Genomic DNA, 20,133 nt, shown 5'->3' on the forward strand with positions numbered 1-20,133 from the left:
TTTCACTATAACAATAAAGAAACCAGAGCTGAAGCATTTGTTCCTAATTGCTTAAAATCATGACATTACCACACACTTTTTTCCTTTCTTTCTGGAAACAATATTTTTATAGCCGAAAGTTCTGAGATTGATTGTTTCAGAAGTGAAGTGCTAATCAAGGATAATTTCTCTCCCCATATGTATTATTCTATTCACACAAAAACCAACCAAACCACTTTGTCTCAGGATTACTACATACACTGATGTTTATAATTGAACAACACATCTAATCTAACCTCCAAATTGAGTTAACATTTCCTTCCACACTTGTAACATGATACTGAACTTGGGAATGATTTTTCTATGTTGTTCTTGTTAGAATGTTATATGCTTAAGGTTGAACACTTGTCCTCATTACTTCTCCATGATCTTACACTGCAAGTTGGTCAATGTTACGATTTCAAGTCTGTTAAGATAACATCGTTAGTGAGTAAGGTCTATTTAAACTGTCTTTGATCTCGAATCTGTGAGATTATATTGACAGTACCTGGACAGTAAGAAAATAAAATCTTTGAACAAAATTCCCCCAGTGTTGATCAAGCAACAAAATCACATTAACCAAGTTGAAAGGTGGTCCAGCAGGTCCTGGTATCCAGAAAAAAGAAGAAACTGCAACCAACCATGTGGTCTGTGAAGATAATGTGGTAGTGGCATCCAACCTTCTTTCACTTGTCCCTCTTGGAATTTATTTCCTCTTTCTTCCCACCTATCTGTTTTCTTTCTCTTCACCTTCTTTTTCAACCGAATCTGAGTCTTCCATTTAATGTGACAAAGCAATCCAGGGAGAAAAGGATAAAAACCTGGAATAGTAAAAGCTACAGGACCCTTTCTCTTGCATCCTAATTCGTTAACCCTTTTATCTTACCCACCTCTGAGACATTGCAGACTGGTGCAGTGGGGCACATGAAATTTAATGCCTGTCCTTGTGCCACCATACCTTCCCATATCCTTTGGACCAAACTGTCTAACCCCAAATGTGTTTTGGTCACCCATCAAGTAGGTGAACAAAGGGCTTCCAAATTTGGAGACAAACCCTCACTCTACTTTTCCATAAATTCACAACATAATTAAGAATCAATTGAGGCTTCCAAAGACCTATCAGACTCAGACACGCTCCTTAAATGTGGTGTTCGTGTCGAACACACGTATCAGACACTGTTTGATTTCTGATAATTCTAACATGATTCTAACACACAATTTAAAAAAGGAAAAATACATCAATTTTTTAAAAACTCAAACTTATTATATAAATTTTGATTATGATTACAAAAATAAAGAATAAATTCTTTCATATATCCGTGTTTGTGTTGTATCAGTGTTCGTGTTTGTATCTATACTATATAGACATGTGTCTTAGTGTTCATGTCTGTGTTTGTATACTAGATAGACATCTGTCTCTGCTACATAGTCATGAAAAAACCCAGTACTGGTCTGTCATATCTGTGCACTGTGTCTCTCCAAGTCACACACTGCCATTGATCATGTAAATGGCATTAGGTGAAAGATGCAAAACCATTCAATCAACCAAATGGTTGGTGAATAAATGCAACAGAAAAAGCAGTAGTATTTGTAATTGGCAGCTCATATCTACCAAAGTTACCATGAATATGATTATTGGTTGATTGGGGAAGGATGAAATTTGGGACATCTACTCTAAGCCCCACTTTCCCTCTACTGATCGAATCACTCATTTTGGTCATTCATTCTGCCATGCTTGACTGTGATGTCTCTAAAATACATGCTTTTTTGGATTCTCTCAATTGCAGACAAACCTCTATATCTTTGAATTCAGAACATAAATTTCAATCTTATAACATCCATTAATAAATTAAAGATTTATTAATGTAATTATATAAGATTTATATCGGTAAAATTTGTATTTATTTATTTTTTACACTGAAATATGTCAACAGATACGAGATTATATATTATGGACAAATAGTGATCTGATAATAGATAACTTATACATCCTAATAAATCTCGTAGAATATGTTCTAAATGATTTTAATATTATATTAAAAATAAATTTTAAATTTAAATCTATCTTGTAAAATCGACACACACGTATATATATTTAACTTTGAAAGACGTGAAAAAGAACACAAGTAGATAAATTGGTTATATTTTATATTTAGTTAAATTTGAATTATGTAAATATTTGGTGGAATATTTATGATGTTTAACGTACCTCCAATAGGCCTCTCATGTGTCATTTTCTACTGTCTCTAATGCATTTATTCGGAATAACTTTTTCAAAGCTACTCCACACCTTCGTTCCTCTTCTTTTGTTTTAAGTATTCAATATCTTTTCATATATAATAAATTCAAATATATAAAAATATGCTCAAACATTAGAAGCAAAATTTATATACATTTTTTTATTATGTTGAGTACAAATACTTTGGGTTCTGAATATGCACGATTTTCAAATAAGTTGCTAAAACAATCAAATTCTTGATAGAGAACGTTGATGTTGGATTCCTCATGCTACTTTATTGATGTGCCAATCACCTGCATTTAGAAATTTTTTAACTTGCCATCTTTATCATTCAATATAATTTATTTTCAATTGCATTTTCCTTAACACACCCCCTTACACCTAACTCAACCCCATAAAACCGACTCATGAGGTTGAGGTTTGCACCCACTTATATACAATGAAAGGCTCTAATCTCTAATCGATGTGGGATCTTCAACAATTCTAACGAATATCTATGGATCTTATCTGATCATCAATTATGGAATCATTATTGGACCACTCATAATATATATAATTGAAATTTTGTTTTTACTCGTAGATATTTGTTATTTTCAAATATCAGCAAAATAAAATTGTTTTATATTATTTTGCCTTCGTTTTTTAACCATTAACTTTTATATAAAGGAAACCAAAGTCTGAAAAGATCATTGTCTATTCACACAGTATAACTTTTCAGTGTATTGCAGGGTTCTTTGTCACCATTACCAAAACTTGAGCACAATTATTCACTAAGCAAGTCATGATCTGTGCCATATTCAAAGGTACCATCAAATAAAGTTAAAGTTTAGTACAACATAATTTTTTTTTTCTCTTTCAACTAATAAAAAACAATTCTTGATATAAGTTTTAAAAAGATATTATAAAATCAGTATATTAATTATATATTACGGTTTGTAGTTAGAAAAAACTAACTTCACATGGTATTATTATTTTTACTTATAAAGCTGTCATCCGAGTTAACTGTTTTGTGTGTTTTTTATTTTACCAAACTAGTGTATTTTTTTTAAAAAAATATGAATTTGAGTAAAAAACAAGTATGAAATGAGATAAATCTTACAAAAATACAGTGCACATCTAGCAGTTCATGAATACGAATTTAGATTGAAAGAGTTTAACGTCTAAGTCGTACTTTAAGTTAACTCAACATAGACTCAAAATGACTCTGATGTCATATTACGAAGTGAACTTTAAGTTTAATTCAACCCATAAAATCGACTCATGAGATTGAGGTTTGTACTTATTTTTCAACCCATAATCTCTAGTCGACGTGAGATCTCCAACAATAATTTTCACTCTAAATTTCTCTTTCATGTTATATGAGTTACTCATTTAAAAAAAACTTCTTTTACCCCATATTAGTAATTTTCCAAAAAAATGGTTTCGTCCAAAATCCATTTTTGTTTTAACATACTAGAAAAATGATGTTTTGACAACTTTTAAAGTTGTATACTCTTTATGTGAGCATAATATATGTGCATGCTGTAGTGTGCAGGTTCCAAAACACCATTGCAAGTGTTCAAATTTCAAACAATCTCTCTGTAAATGATTTTCATGGTAGGCTTCAATTATACTGTGTGGCTGCATCATTCGAGCATCAAATTAGACAAGTCTTTGGATCTCTGAAACATTCATAAAATGTATCTAACATGCTAAGGTCTGCAGAATATATATAATGGGTTCAACAAAAGATTTGACAGAAAGATAATATGCTTAACTCGACTACGAATTCAAATTAACTGATAGTCCTCAAAGGGAGAAAATGAAACAAGATTTTACAACAAAATTATTTGGAAGCAGATAGTTGTAGTACTCGAAGTGAAGCAGGAAGGCATTTTCAAATGTCAGCGTAATTAAGATGTCAAGTTGTATAATAATACTTAACATGAAAACTTTTATAAAAAGAAGTTACACGATGGAGGTTGCACATACAACAACCACTAGATAAATACTGCAATCTATGAAAGCACCTCTGAGTGCCTGGTAAGCCACCAAACCCCTCTCCAAAAGCTTCACAGCATCTCCCCAACTGTGTCCATCTCCAGGAGTTTTGCCTTTTTCTCCCTCATTTTCTTCCACAACAATGGCCTTTCCACAATGCAGGCGAGCAAACACAATTGTAACATCAGTTAACAGAAGGATGTAAAGAGGCCTTGAGGCCAAAACACTCTTTGAAATCAAGTAATAGAAAACTACCACCACTGCAATTATCAGAGAACTGAGAGCACGTGTGGATTCAGAAGCTAAAATGCAGTGATTCAGTTCCCTTGAAGAGAAAAATGTAGCCTTTTTCCTGGGAGGTGGTTGCTTTACTTCTGTGTTTTGTGCTGGACTTTTAGGTTTTGATGGCACAGGGGATGGTTGCATTTTGGCATCAGGGGATGATTGCACTTTGGCATCAGGAGATGGTTGCATTTTGGCACCATCATCTGAAACTTGGTTGTTTGGTTCTGTAATAGGATCAGAGTCCTCTTTGCCAGCTTCCTTTTCATTTTCAAAATCCATATGTTCCAAGTGTGAATACCTAAATCCTGCCTGATGTTTTAGCCTTGAAGAAAATGCAGCTCTGCGTTTATCTTCAGCACCTCCTGAAAATCCCAACAAATTCAATTAATAAGCAGAGTATCGATTCCTTTTACACTAACACAGACACTGATACAACATGGTCACTGATACAACATGATATAAAGACATTGATACAACATGGTCACTGATACAGACACTCGTACAACATGGACACTGACATAGATAAGACATGGACAGAGATATGTATAATTTCTAAAATATAAAATACGGATATTATATATTGTATAATTATGAATTATATAAATTGACAATAAAGATTTATATGTTTAAGTATGTTTCAATTTTTTTATAGCAGGAAGATGTTTCTTGTTCTTGTCGGGAACCTCCTGTCCAATACATTTCTCATGATTGGTTCAAAGGATTTGTTACTTATTTTTATAGTCATAATAAAAATTTATAAAATAAGTTTGAGTTTTTGAAAAAAATAAAGTATTTTTTTTTTAAATTATGTTAGAATCGTATTACAATTGTCAGAAATCCAATAAATAGTTTTTGAATTAGATACTTCACTGATACATGTTTTACAAGTGTTGTATAAGTATTCAGTGTCCAACACAAACACACCATTTAAGAGACGTGTCGGAATCTCATAGGTTTCACCATAAATTTTTCACAAAATAACTGCTACGAAATGTCAGTGTTAAAACTTATATTTTCTGTGATGTGAATTGGTTATGCTAAAATGACCACAGATAAACAATATTGCAACTCACAAGTTACTGAGTTGCAGAGTTGGATTCCTTGAAGAAAATAGTGCCAAAACTTAAAACCACTTCACGAGGAAGGTTTCTGTTATTATCATGGTCAAAATAGATTCTCCGACATGTTTTACAATTCCATAAATGTAGATTTACAATTGTCTAGGTAACACCCTCTTCATGACCAAGGAGTGAGGACCTTCATTTTTCTATGGAAACAAATAATTGCTTTTGTGGTGTCTTTAACATGATTTTGTAATGAACATGGATCTGAAATGGAAAACTTAACATTCACTCAATAAAAAATGATCTTATATATTATTTTTTAAGTAATTATTACAAAATTAAAATATATTTGAATGAAAATGCATTGTCTGTGCACCCTAATTAAATTTAAATAACAATAAATAATGGAATCTCCTAGAAATGTTGTGTAACTTCCAATCAAGCATAACAGTGAAGCATTCTCAATGAAATGGAAATTTACATTTTCATCAAACACCCTTTGCATAAAGTGAAAATTTTCAAAAAGTTTACAACACCCTTTATAAAATAAACAGTTCCAATGAAATATGTACCACATTTCAATTAATATATTTCTCGCATTTAAAATTATGTTACTATTATACTATAAAAATTTATATGTACAAAAAATTAATATATTTCTCGCATTTAAAATTATGTTAGTATTATACTATAATTATTAGAAATTCAATAAATACTTTTTGAGTTAGACACTCTACTAATACGTCTTACTAGTGTCGATTTATATGCACAAATTAAAATTAATGCATTTATCTTTTTAAAAATTGTGTTAGAACCGTGTTATTTACAAAATATTTTTTGAATTGACTCTTCATCAATACGTATCTTACGAATGTCTCATATGAACGTCTTATGAGTATCGATATCTGATATGTGTCCGACATGGTACACCATTTAAGAGGCGTGTCCGATCTTCACAGATAAATCAACAAAATTATAAAAAAAAAAAAAGAGAAAGATGGGATAGGATTGCAAGACGAACCAGAGAGATTTTCGTTGTAATCTTCGAATGCTGACAATGATTGAGGACGCTGGTGGCGAGAGGGGACATCATCTTCTTCTGAGTGGGAATCGAAACCGGCGACGGACATGGACGTCGCGTGGCGAGGAACGCCGCGGTGCGTTGGGGAGTTGGTGGAAGACGGTGGCGTCGGAGGAAGCGCGTTGATTCGACCCGTTATTAGGGCCATGCGATCGGAACCTCTGTCTGAAATTCTCCTTCTTCTTCCTTCCCTCTCTCCATCGTTGCTCGCCATTCTCTTTCTCTCTCTTCTTTCTCTCTCCCCGCGCTTCTGAAATTGTGTTTCTGGTATTACCGTTAAGAGAATGTTCAGCGTTTTGCAGGATCAGTTCCCGGAAACGACGGCGTTTGACAAGGCCTTTTCTCAAACAAATAGCCACGTACTCATTGTAATTATTTTCACCGCAATGTTTATTTGCAATGTTATGTTATATATAAAATACTAATTATTTTTCTTGATAAAAAAATGTGGAATAATGTTATTATTATTTAGTAGTAGTAAAGTGATCGTTTTTTATTAATTGGTAATAAATAACACATTTCACTTTTTAATATCCAAACCAGTGTTCAGTTTTGGGTTTTTTCAGTTTTAAAAAAGAAAATTGATAATTTTCTTTCAAACAATATTCTTCACAACAATTTCAATTTTTTCATCAATGGCTCTTTTAATTCAAACGTGAATTAAAAAAATAAAAAATTAATATATAATATATAACTTCAAGAATTCGAACAATCAGATTCATAATAAATAAATTTTTTAGAAAAAAACATATATCATTGAATATATACCGACCAGGTTAAAGATTTTGGTTTCAAAAAATAATTTTGAGGTTTAAGAAAGAAATTGTGTGTTCTTATGAAATGATAAATCTATAAGGTCATTTGAGTAACTTTAGTTTTCATCCTAAGATTATTCATTGATTTTTTTTTTTAAATCCAGCAATAAAATATAAAGAGGGATATATAGCAATAATTGGAATATTGCTATATAAATTTGGTGGAATATTTGGAGATACTAAAGTAGAGGTGGAATAACATTATTGTGAATTTTGTTACTCATTTGTCGGAATTAATAATATGTATAGTGTTATATGAGTGATAGTAGACAAATTAAGAAACATATTCAGTTTTTACTTATTAAGATAAGCACTTATATGGATAAAATAGACCCAAATTTTCATTAAAGAGATTGTCAGACTCCATGACATGTGTTCTATCATTTGAAAAATTAAGTTGAGATGAAGTGTTATCTTTGATAGACATGTGTTTTAACATTGTCTTTTGAATCATCTGAAAAGTTGAGACGAGGTGTTATCTCTGACAAACACTAGTACAAAAACAGGAATCAATGACAGCTTATTATGACGGATATAGTATACCTGTCATAATAAGTAATACAGTGGCATTTTTGTAATAAATATCTAATTTATTATGTTGGTTGTCTGATTAACCGTTACAGTACATTAGTTACCATGTCATGTTTAATTTTATCTGACATAGTAACTTTTTTTTTTTTTTTTACGTTTTGGAATATTTACATTCTCTCATTCTCATTCTCCTTCAGCTTCAGACTTCTTCTCCTCTCTTCAGCAACAAACTCTTTTCTTTAAACCCTAATGTGGCGCGACTTCACTTTCGAGTTCTCGTCATTCTTCGTTGTTGTGCTCACTCCTTTGTGGTTGTGCTTTGTCTGGTAATTGCGGTCGTACTTGTGACATTGGAGGCGTGAATGCAGCGGAGGATGCAACAAATCGTTTCTCGGTGGGGAAGAGAACCACAATTGATTCCAAAAGCCTGCATTGCTTGGATCTGGAGTCGAAATCTCCTCGATCTAACGACAAGTAAATCTCATTGCCGGTGTGGTCGTAGATGATATCTCGTAGCGCTCACTATGAGCGTGACTGCAATAGTTTTTCCACGGAGTTGTCTATTGGTGGCGATGACTGCTGAAGAAGTCGATGCCGAGAACGACCAGCTCCTCCGTCCACCGGTTAGCAGGCAAACAACTTCCGAAATTGGCCTCGATGATTTTGGTGAGCCCGCTCTCATTTGATTCCAGTATTGTTTATGTTTGTTCCTTCCACACAACATATACGTTTTTCTCTTCTACCTTTGCATCATCCATTTGTCATCATTGTCATCTCTTCTTGCACACTTTTGCTGTATTTATTTTATTTTAGATCAATCATTATTTAATTGCAAATCATTAGAGTTCTATTTTCATTGAAACGATCTCCTTCGGGCTTACAGTTAATCACTTTTTATTTTTATTTTAAGATTTTAAATGGAGCATATAATAATAGAGTGTATTCTTGTGCTCATGATTTTCAATTTTTGTTTGTGATAAGTTTTTTAGCAGAGACTATTTTGAAGCTAGAAGAGGATATTAAGGTGAATGTTAAGAATCATTTGTGATTTCAAATTTGAACTAATAATTTGGTTTCTAACATCTGTTTGGTGGTAGTTTATGATACATATACAATTGCAAAGTTCTCTTGTTACACCTAATAATTCAAATTCAAGTTTTGTCTTTGATCCAGCTGCATCTTGGATTCCATCAGAAGACTCAAATTCTGAGACAAAGTGTTTACAGTGCCGATGAGAAATAACTTTTAGAGGACTCTTATCCATGTTCTTACAATATTCTTGAAGTTTTCAATATGAATGACTTACTACATTTCTGTGATATTGGAATGTTATACTCAAATGTTGAGTATTGGTTAGAAAAAAAAAACAGGGTAATAAATACATAAAGAGAATGTTGCGTTGAGTAATTTTATTATCTGTCATATTAATCACTTTTATTGGTTCTCTTTGCATATTTTTTTTTGTAGTGGGATACAGGTACAAAAGAAATGAGGATAGCATGTTAATGTTTGGAGCAAATCATAAGATAGTAGAAGCACAAGCTGCCAGGAAGAAGGAAGAGTTATACTTTTCAGCTATATAAAACAGAAAAGGTCTTATAATTTATAAATATTAGTAAACAAGATTTTCTCAATTTTTGTTTCTTTTTTAACTTCAACAGGTTTTGAGACCATTAGGAAGCATCGAATATTACTTGTATCTTGTTAACTACTATATATTGAGAGTTTGTAAGAATTAATTAGAATATAAAGATCTTTTATGAGAACTTTTTGACTCAAAGTTTCATCCTATATTTGGGTATTCCTATCACTTTTCCAGCTTATACTTATCTCTCTAATTGAAGTTCTTCTGACTTTTTGAAACAGGTGAAATTTCTCTTTTCACTCCAAGAGTGGAACGTAAAATATTAAAAGGTGTGTCACATATATTGGTGATATTAAGTGTAAAATACTGAAATTCTTTTACTAAACTAGAATGTCAATACACTTTAAGTTTATACATTCTGCCTGTAAACTTGTATTAAGTGTAACCAGATGGCAAATGAAACAATACTGCAATAAAAGTGGGAGTGCAAAGTATATCAAACGTATGTCTTGAATGATCCACACATTTGCAATCTAATGATATAATCTAATGAAATATAAATCAAACTAAAGAAGAACTACAGTTAACGAGACAATATAAACAATTAAATACAAATGGAAGGTTTATTAGATGAAAATAAGTATAAAATTATATCAGTATGACATTTAACTTAAGCATAAACTGGATTTGGAAAACTTATAGATAAATGATTAGATAATACATTTGTCTTTTTCATTAATAATTAGAGAGAAAGAATGGCTTAAAGAGGAACAAAACCTCCCACTCCTTTTCAGACCCAACCCCAGCTTTGGTCCTGTTCATTTTTTGTTTTTGAGTTGCTAGTACCTAGTGGTGTACCTCTTTTCTTCATGCCTTTCTCCTTACCTTTTCTCTCTTTTTTTCTTTTTTTTCTTTTCCTCTGTGTCTCTAAGGACTATAACTTCTTTCCCAATTAATTAATTACTACTTTTTTTCCACAATCCACTTCCTCATTTTAGATATTAGAGTTCAGCAAGTACAAGGCACAAAGATAAAGCTTGGAGCAAATAACATATCAGAAATAACCATGCATACATTATTATTTCATGAATGATTGTTTCTTATTACTATTATACCATGATGGTGAATAATTGACATTCTTGCACTATTATTATTTAGTGGAACTTTTATAATCTCTGATATTAACAATTAAACAACCATAATATTTTTTAGTCAAAACTTAAAATAACATGCATATAAATTTTTTTATTAACAAATGTTCAAAGTACTATACTACATGAATGTTATATCTGGTATCAAGCAATAAAGGGAACCTACTCACACAACAGGGACATATACTAATTAATAATTAATTAATTCTCATAGAAGTGGGGAGGGGTTAAAAAAGTGGGAGTAATAATAAGAACAAAAGTGCTGAAAATGTTTTGTAGTTTATGTTTGTAAGATGTGTTACTACTGCAGTGCTAGTACATCCTTAGTAAGTTAAATTTTAAAGAAATAAAGCACATTTACACAATCATTTTATTACTGACTCATGGAGAGACATACTAAAATATTTACTCAAATATTTTAATTATTTAATTGTGAGTTTTATTTTTTATTGATTAAGTCAATTTTTTTTTAGTTATTCAATTATCCATCTTCATTCAAGCTCCATTCAATGATAAAAATATAGAAGATATTAGAATGTAGTGGCCTTTATTTTTTTAAGTATTTTTTTATAAGATGTAAAATTCATTACTTTGTTTAATTTTTTCTTTTTTTTACAATATCTATTGGATACCATTGAATTATAAATGAATGAGTTTATTGAATTATAAATGAATGAGTTTGTTTGAAAATTGTAATGTAGATGATTGTTATTAATGAATGGAAAAAAAATTTAAAAAACAAATATTTTTTTTTATAAAAAAAGAAACTTACTATGACGGTTATTGTAATGTATGACATAAAAAGTCTGATTTACTATGACAGGTGATAGAAATATATGTCATAGAAAATCACTTACTATGACAGTTCTAATGAAAACCATCATAGTAAGTCATATTTTTTATGACTGTCCTAGAAATATTTGTCATAGAAACTTCCTTTTGAACATATTATGACAGATATTTAACACATTTTATGACAATTTATATATAGTGGTCATAATAAGTTCAACATACTATGACAGTTTTTTAACCGACATAAAAAGTACAAACTTTCTATATCGCCTTAATCTATATCCCCATAAGAACCATCATAAAAAGTCTTGTAGAACCGTCATAAAAAGTCTCATTTGCACTAGTGAAAGTTCGTCTACTACAACAATTACTATGTTAGTATTAACATAACACCTTATGAAAATCTACATGGAATAAAGTGTATAACTCTTTTGTATTAGTAATAACATGGTGGAAGTTTGGTAGTAAGGCGGAAACATAAAGAAAGTCAAGTGTATACAAAAACAAGACTGATACCTTTTATAACTAGACATAAGTCATATATGATTTTACAATAAATTTATTTTAGTGATATAAATATTTATAACTAAAAGTTATAAAAAGATCATGACTAACATAAATGAAATTGTCACTAATACTTTGTTATTGATCTACTTATGATAATATTTTAAATATCATTAAAATTAAACTATATTGTAACAAAAAATAATTATCACTATTTATTATATGTAATAACAACAACAATAAATATATTGTCACATATATAAGATAATAGTGCAAATTAGTTGTCACTCATATATTGTTTGTAATCATAATTGTAATTAGTTGTCACATATTTTAAGATCTTGTTAAAATTTATTTATTTTTGACAAAAATATAATTGTTAATAAAAATTTATAAAATAATTTTTAAATTGGTATTTAACTAGTAGCAAGATTTTAGCTAGTACTTATTTTATATTAGTCTCTATTCAACTAATGAAGTTAAGTCAATAATAAATTTTAAATAACTCTTATATCATTTAAGATGTGAACTTTAAGTTTAATTCAGCATAAAAAGAAGGATTTTGTTGAAAAGAAAAGCCACCATGTTGTTTTAAAAGTGTTGAAGTAGACACTAATCAATATATTTATAAATTTAAAAATATGTGGATGACCACTCTCCTCATTTTATATTTTATTTATTATTTTAAAATATTTTATTAAATTAATTAATTAAATTATTTAGAATATGGTATGGTCACATGCATTTTCAATTTTCAATTTATTGAAATTTCACAAAATTTTTTTTAATATAATTATGTCATTTGCACTACTTTTAAAAAACTATGTACCTTATTCTCCGCTGGCAATAGAAATATGTATGAGTAAGGACAATTCTTGTTGGGTCCAGATAAATAATTTTAAAGATATTTTTGTTGTTTCTAAAAAATAAAAGTATTTTTCACACGCATCTTGTTTAATTTTTGGAGGAAGAACCAACATTTTAAAAGTCATGTTTATTTTGCACATTAAATTAAAGGTATTAGAGCGAAAGTGGTAAGGTGTTAATAACTTGTCTCCATGTAACTGACTCTTGGATCTTAAATTTCATAGTTTTTCTTAATAAACTATGATAAAGATTAGGTATTTTTCAAAGAATTTTAGTCATTCTGTCTCGATCTCGATTTTAATAGTGAGAAGTTAAAGGAGAGTTTATTGCACATTTGAAACATCATGAGTTCTGAATTTTGGATGTTTTCAACTTACCATGTGCCCATGGTTTTAAAGTATTATTAAAAAAATATGTTTATTTCTAATAGGACTTACTTAATATATGTCTTTCGAAAGATATAAGTAAATATATATTTTTTAGTATTAAGTTGTGATTATAGTTTATTTGAACTATTGAATATTTGGTACAAACCTCTATTAAGTTATAAGTTATAGTAGAGTTGATAGTATTTTAGAGGGGTTATATAATATTTATCTTTTATTTTTTAAAAGGTTTTTAAAAAAACTTACATGTTAAAAATAGTCAAATTATTAATTTCTTAACTTGTAGTTGACTATGTAAATTGGGTTTGACTGGTTGATTAGTGAAAATTACAAAAACCATATGTTGTTGAAATCAAGAAGCAATTAAAAAGTTTGACAAGTAATTGTTAGACCATTGACCAATGTAACTCTCTTTCTTTTACGATGTTATTAATAATTAATTAGTTTGTAATCAACTGTTAGAAGACGTGGTCTTGGTAAAACAATATTCAATTAATATGATGATATAAAAAAACGTATTAAATAAAAATTAATTTTAAATAAAAATTAATTAATTATTATATTGAATAAATTATATATAATTTTATAAATAAAAAAAATTATTAATGTGTAAAATATTTTTTATTAATAAAAATTTATAAATTAATTTATAAATTAATATTTAATTATTTAATTAATTATTAAGATTTTAAATATTATTTTAAAATATAAAGTAGGTGGTATTTCAAACTTTAATTTAATTTATAAATTTTTATCAATAATAAAAATTACTTTAAATATCAATAATTTTTAGTTTATAAAATAATATATAATTTAATTATAATAATAAAATAATTTTTTAAAATTAGTTTCTATTTAATAATAATATAATCAAACTACAATTAAGTAAGTATTTTCTAAAAATAAGATAAAATACATTTTAATAATACAAATACAAATGTTAAACATTTTGATATTACCTTAAAAAAGGCTAAATTTTATAGATAAGTTACACATTTGCAATTAAAAACTGTATAGTCAACGCTCATTTACAGTTTAAAATATGAAATTTTCCAAAAACAAATTAAAAAACGTGTACTTTTATATTAAATTATTCAACATCTCTGTATATATTAAAATTTAATCATTCAACATTAAATATTTTAATATTAATTCAATAGTTTTATACAGAATATTTTAAATAAATGGGACATTTGTATTTAGGTAATTTCAAAGTTGACACTTATTCATGCATCAAAATAAATTAATTCAATAATACAATATAAAAGCGTTTCAATGTTTTATAAATATTTTAAGACTTTATATAAAGAATTTACAACGCATTATTCCTTAAATAGATTATGTTAAAAACACTTTGGTACACAAACGTTAAATTAAATATTAAGATTTTTAATATAAGTAACTTAATTTTGTGAATCGTACAATTAACCTCATATATCAATAACTATTTTATTTATTAATATCTCTCTTCAACACCGCAAAATAAATTTTTAAGCAATAGTATAAATATTTTTTAAAAATATTAATAGTTGAAATTTAAAATTCTACAAAATTTATCTTCAAAATATAATGAGATTAATTTTAAAAGCCAAAACTTATTAAAATTAACTTTTCAATTGGGACTAATAATATTATTTTTCTTGATCATTAAAATATAAATTTATATTAATTAACTCTATTGTTGCCGACTTAGAAAAATCATTAAAGTTTAAACCCTATGTTTATGTTTTTATTTAATTGCAATTAATGGTTACCATGGGTTTCAAAGTAAGCACGCATTCAAATGTCATTTATTAATCTTCCTTTTCCTCTTCTATTCACCATTCAAAATTTTCCTTTTTTTTCTCTCATTTCAATTGTCCACATTCAAACCATTCTCGAAACACAAAAGTTAGGTACACATCAAACAAATTGTGTAGAATTATGATCAATTTTATAGAATAAGGAAAGTAATAAAATGGTAAAAACATTATATTTGATTAAATTTAAAGTTTATTGTAAATTTGATTATTTTTAATCCACGATAGCTTTCACGTCATCACCTACAATGATTAAAAAAAGTATCGTTGTAATCATCATTGATGTGGGTAGTGATGACTAATAATTGTCGTTTACAATCAAATTAAAATGATTTATTCATAGACCGTCTAACACATTGCTAGATCGATTTACACAAAAAAGATGATAGTATAATTGTGCTGAGATGAATATAAGTCATCTTCCAAAAAATTCAATAATAAATCATATTACGATAATATACAAAACTTATCTATAATCAAAAGGGTTGGAAGTAACAACAAGGTAAAAGGGGAGTTGAATTTGTTTAGCAAAAAATAAAGTAAATAATAAAAAAAGAGTAAAAAGAAGTAGAAATTTTAGCGGACAGTCAGATAATGAAGAACAAAACTTTAATGGCATAAAACATCATAATTCATCGTGAAATTACAAGAAAATCAATCGAAATGAGTTTAGACTTTCATACAGAGGCCAAATGAAATAATTACAAAAAAATAAAATAAAGAAAACTTTAACGCCAGTGTGAAGCTTCGTCCTTTCTCCTTGAAGCCTCTTTCTTTACTATATAGATCTCAGAATAATATTTTGGTTTAAATATTTTCACAGTTTATCCAACTTTTCATTCTCGAATTTTGTTTCCAATTTATCACGAATTTTGTTTTTTCATATTTTGCATAAGACTTGTTTCCATTTTTTTAGAAATACTTTACATTTATTCTCTACTTCTTCTTCTCATATTCCGTTTCACGTTTTGATTCAAATAAACAATTTAAACTTTCGCATATTCGTCTCACTCACAAAGATAACACTTCATTGAAAACATTTACGAAACACACACTCGTATCAAACTGTATACTGCCCCTAAAACTCAAGACTAATAAAAATAACAATTAAGTCCAATAATTTATTTATAATTAAAGTTCAAAAATAGAAATAACAATGAATTTATTTATGATTACCATCTAATAATCCATTGTTAAAATTCTAATTTTGTGAATACAATTATATTCATCACCGACAATCACTTATTATTCAACAGGTTTCCAATAAAAATAATAAAAAACATTTATTATTTTCATTAATCTTAATATTATTTTTTATTAATTACAAAATTTCACATTTATTATCACGTGAATATAAGTAAAAAAAATAACAATGTATAATAATAATTATGCAATTAATAGAAAAATTAAACATAAACTCATCGGAAAAATATAATTTTTTTAATACTTATAAAATTTACAGAGACTCAAATAAAAAATAAATAAATTTAAGAGTGACTTAAAATTAATTAAATGAAATATTATTTAAAAGTAATATAAATCGAGAAAAAAATCTCTCAATTACTCTTCCAAATTGGCAAAAATGGAATTGAATTCTACATTTGAATGAGATTTGATTTGAAGATCATAAGTTTCAACAAGAACCATGTTTTTTTTACAACAATTAAAAAAAGAACACACGCCTCAAATTCATGAAAAATATTTCTCCAAGTCCTTTCCAAATCCACTGATTTATTCATTTATAAATCACAGTCTTCATTATTCTCTTCATTCTTCTCTTCTGTGTTCCTGAAATCCCAATGAGCAAAAACATTATCCTAAATTCTCCCAAAATCAAAATGTCAAAGAAAATCTCAAAATCCCTGAGAAACTACCTCTCCAAAATCAAACCCTGCCAACGTAAGATGAATCAATTATCCTCTAAGAAATTTCTGAAAGGGTGCAAGCATCCCAGGACTCCTTCTCTCGACATGGACAACAACAAAAACATCATCACCACCACCAAGGACGACGAAGCCATGTTAGCAGACATTGATCGCTTCCTCATTGAGAATTTCAAGAACCTGTTCCTCGAGAATCGGGAAGAAACAACCACCACCAAAGAACCCAAAGAAGATAAACCTCTCAAACTAGACTCTATCAGATTCGACTCTTCCACCAGGTTCGATGAGTCGCCACTGAACCTCTTCACAGACACCACAACCGAAGCAGGATCCAGTTTGACCATGTCGGAGATTGAGAGTGCGGAGGATCAAGCGGCGGTTCCGAGCAATTGTGTGGTTGTCCTGGCGAACTCCGCCAGACCCAGCGAGGATTTCCGCCGCTCCATGGAGGGCATGCTTGAAGCGAGGTATGCTAAAGTGTCTTATTCTCTTGTGCGTATTTATTCGTTTTGGTTTAGTGGTAGAGTTTGTTTTTTATTGGGTTATAATTTTTCTGTTATGATCTGTCTTGTGTTTTTTTTGTCTTGTTTATTTGTAAATGGATTGAATTATCTCTGAAGTGGTTGATATGTATATATTATTTATTGTTGATAAAAAAAATTTAGTCAAATTTTCAGTCTTCAGATTTTTTAATGTGAAATTTCAGTTTTCAGTCTTTGTTTCTTGGATTTGATCGATGTGAAGTTTTCTCAGAGACGATTCTTTGAGTGTGTGCAGATTTAATGTTGTTGATTTTTGTGATAGATTGAAGAAGAGTGAAAAGGTGGATTGGGACTTCATGCAGGAGCTTTTGTTCTGTCACATGAATCTGAACCAGAAGAAGTGGCACAAGTTCATTCTCAGCGCCTTTGTGGACGTGGCCACCACCATGCGCCACCCGCCGGAGATTTCTCTGGCGAAGCCCCAGCCGCCGCAGAGTGTTCGGACTGTTAGGATCGGAAGGGAGGTGCGAAAGACAAAGGAAGCAATCACCTTGGAATTTGAGTCGCCCTAAATGATACCTTCACAAACTGGTCCCTATACAACTTGTGATATGAAGAAATAGTATTTTCGTCATTTCATACCATCTGTGATCTGAAGAAAAAATATTTTCGTCATTTCATACCATCGAAAATATGAAGAAAGAGTATTTTTGTCATTTCTTAAAAAAACTGAAATTTTATAAAAAAAATATAATTGTAGATTGATACAAATTGTCAATATATTACTTCTCACTCGTCTCACGAGGTCTCACACTCCTCATCGTAATAAGAAAACATGAAAAAAAAACTTCCATTTTATTAATTAATGTCGAATGTAATAACTCATAAACTTTTTAAAATGCATGTTTCATAGAAATTTATTTTAGTTTCACATCATTTTAATATTTGGGGATAAATTTCTATTCAACAAAGTTTTATGTTGAAACTAGATATAAGCCAACTTTTACAATAAAGATTGAACATGAAAATATTCACTAATTGGGTGTGTCAATTATATAGAATGTGTATCATAAGTTATTACATTAATGATTTTAATTATTCATTTAATAAAATAAAAGTATTAATTCTGAAATAAATTTGTATTGAATAGCTTATTTTTAACCTGTAGAGATATTCATATAAATATATATTGTGTTTATTGAGTTATTAATGTTATTTTAATTAGTCTTATATAATAATGAATTATGTATGTTCACAATAAATTTAATTTGGAACATGAAAAGAGTTTTTTTATCTTTAATTTTCATACATGTATAACATACTTTGTAGAATGTATTTAATCAATTTATATATCAAAAATAACAATTTTTAAATAATTGAGGATAATTAGAAACCCTTTCTGCATAAAGCTTTTCATCCTATTAAAGTGAATAATGAAAGAGAACACGACTTTTACACCATAAACGTATTATATTAATATTTAATTTTTACTATATACTTAAATAATTTACGGTACATTCTAATTTTATTGAAATTATTCATATTTCTTCATACTAGAATAAATTATTGAAGGAGAATAAGAAAATCTTTACAAAATATGTTTATTATATTAATATTATTTAATTCTCAGGGTATTATAATGATGGTTCAAAATTAAGTTTTAAAGATTTAATGATTTTTTATAGTTTTTTACTATTTTGAAAGTTCCAAAGTAAAATCAAGAAAAATTCATTGCAGACTTTCTAGGTTTCTTCCTCTTTTTCTTCTTTATATTTATAAGAATAAGTATTTTTTTTATATTGACATGAAACTTAAAAAAATTTGAAAATAAGTTTTGTCTAATGTTTTTATACCGTATTAGGCAATATTAATAATTTTATACTTCTATTATATTGAAAGAAGGATTAGTTTAGCCATAAATTTAAAATATACTAAAATATTTGTTAACTTTTTTATCTTTTATATTAATTTTCGTTTCAAATTGGTCTTTACATTATTATTAAAATATAATGTAATTTATATATATAAGAACTAAATTTTATTTTTATTGTAATATTTAAGTTGAAAAAGAATATTTTAAATTTTATTTATTAACAATAAATTACTACGTTAAAAAATATATTCCTTTTCAAGGGCCGAAAAGATATATACGAGATCTCTGATAATGTTCGTTCGATTAATCCTTCAGATAATTTATATTTAACATGTAAACAATTTTAAATATGTAGATATTATTGCTAATTTAACCTTTCATTATTTTTTAAAATATTTTTTTATTATATATTATCATTACAAAACTAATTTTAGTAACTAAAATAAATTAGTTATTATATTAATTATATTAAAATTTAATCAATATAGTAATTAATTTATTTTAAAAAATAAATACTATTTAATATAGTAGAATTGAATTATCATAAATTTAATGTATCTGCAAATATGGATAAAATTTTATTTTGACAATTCAAAATATTTCTTGTAATATTTAATATGCTCTTTCAAAAATATTAGAAAATCGTATTATAAGTCCTTAAAATATTTGATATCCTTTATTTGACACGTGGGAGAAACATTTAATATGGTAAATTATATTAAATATATATATACTATTTGGTATCTTATTTTAGTATATTTTTTAATTGAAAAATAATACTTTTTAATAAATAAAAAA

The 20,133-nt window shown here is 28.2% G+C and overlaps 2 protein-coding genes and 1 long non-coding RNA gene across 3 annotated transcripts; 2 read left to right on the forward strand and 1 right to left on the reverse strand.

Annotated features, from left to right (window-relative positions):
* Positions 1-4,114: 4,114 nt before the first annotated feature.
* Positions 4,115-6,953, reverse strand: LOC137818175 (uncharacterized). The gene is made up of 2 exons (XM_068621437.1): positions 6,608-6,953; positions 4,115-4,884 (listed from the first exon to the last, which is right to left on the reverse strand). Exons 1-2 carry the CDS (start codon positions 6,879-6,881, stop codon positions 4,205-4,207), a joined length of 954 nt encoding a protein of 317 aa, XP_068477538.1. The 5' UTR covers positions 6,882-6,953; the 3' UTR covers positions 4,115-4,204.
* A 1,265-nt stretch (positions 6,954-8,218) lies between these two features.
* On the forward strand, positions 8,219-9,802 carry LOC137818838 (uncharacterized). Its single transcript, XR_011082149.1, has 2 exons — positions 8,219-8,679; positions 9,481-9,802. It is a non-coding gene; the product is annotated as an uncharacterized lncRNA (long non-coding RNA).
* A 6,988-nt stretch (positions 9,803-16,790) lies between these two features.
* On the forward strand, positions 16,791-18,209 carry LOC137818784 (transcription repressor OFP14-like). Its single transcript, XM_068622393.1, has 2 exons — positions 16,791-17,447; positions 17,785-18,209. Exons 1-2 carry the CDS (start codon positions 16,897-16,899, stop codon positions 18,032-18,034), a joined length of 801 nt encoding a protein of 266 aa, XP_068478494.1. The 5' UTR covers positions 16,791-16,896; the 3' UTR covers positions 18,035-18,209.
* Positions 18,210-20,133: the final 1,924 nt, after the last annotated feature.

Source organism: Phaseolus vulgaris, chromosome 10 (assembly GCF_000499845.2).
Source record: "Phaseolus vulgaris cultivar G19833 chromosome 10, P. vulgaris v2.0, whole genome shotgun sequence".
In the NCBI taxonomy this organism is placed as follows: Eukaryota; Viridiplantae; Streptophyta; class Magnoliopsida; order Fabales; family Fabaceae; genus Phaseolus; species Phaseolus vulgaris.

Coding starts and splice junctions, on each gene's coding strand:
- LOC137818784 (XM_068622393.1), top strand. CDS start 16,897: ATGAGCAAAAACATTATCCTAAATTCTCCCAAAATCAAAATGTCAAAG. Junction 17,448..17,784: donor GAGGGCATGCTTGAAGCGAG/GTATGCTAAAGT, acceptor TTTTTGTGATAG/ATTGAAGAAGAGTGAAAAGG.
- LOC137818175 (XM_068621437.1), bottom strand. CDS start 6,881: ATGGCGAGCAACGATGGAGAGAGGGAAGGAAGAAGAAGGAGAATTTCA. Junction 4,885..6,607: donor TTACAACGAAAATCTCTCTG/GTTCGTCTTGCA, acceptor TGGGATTTTCAG/GAGGTGCTGAAGATAAACGC.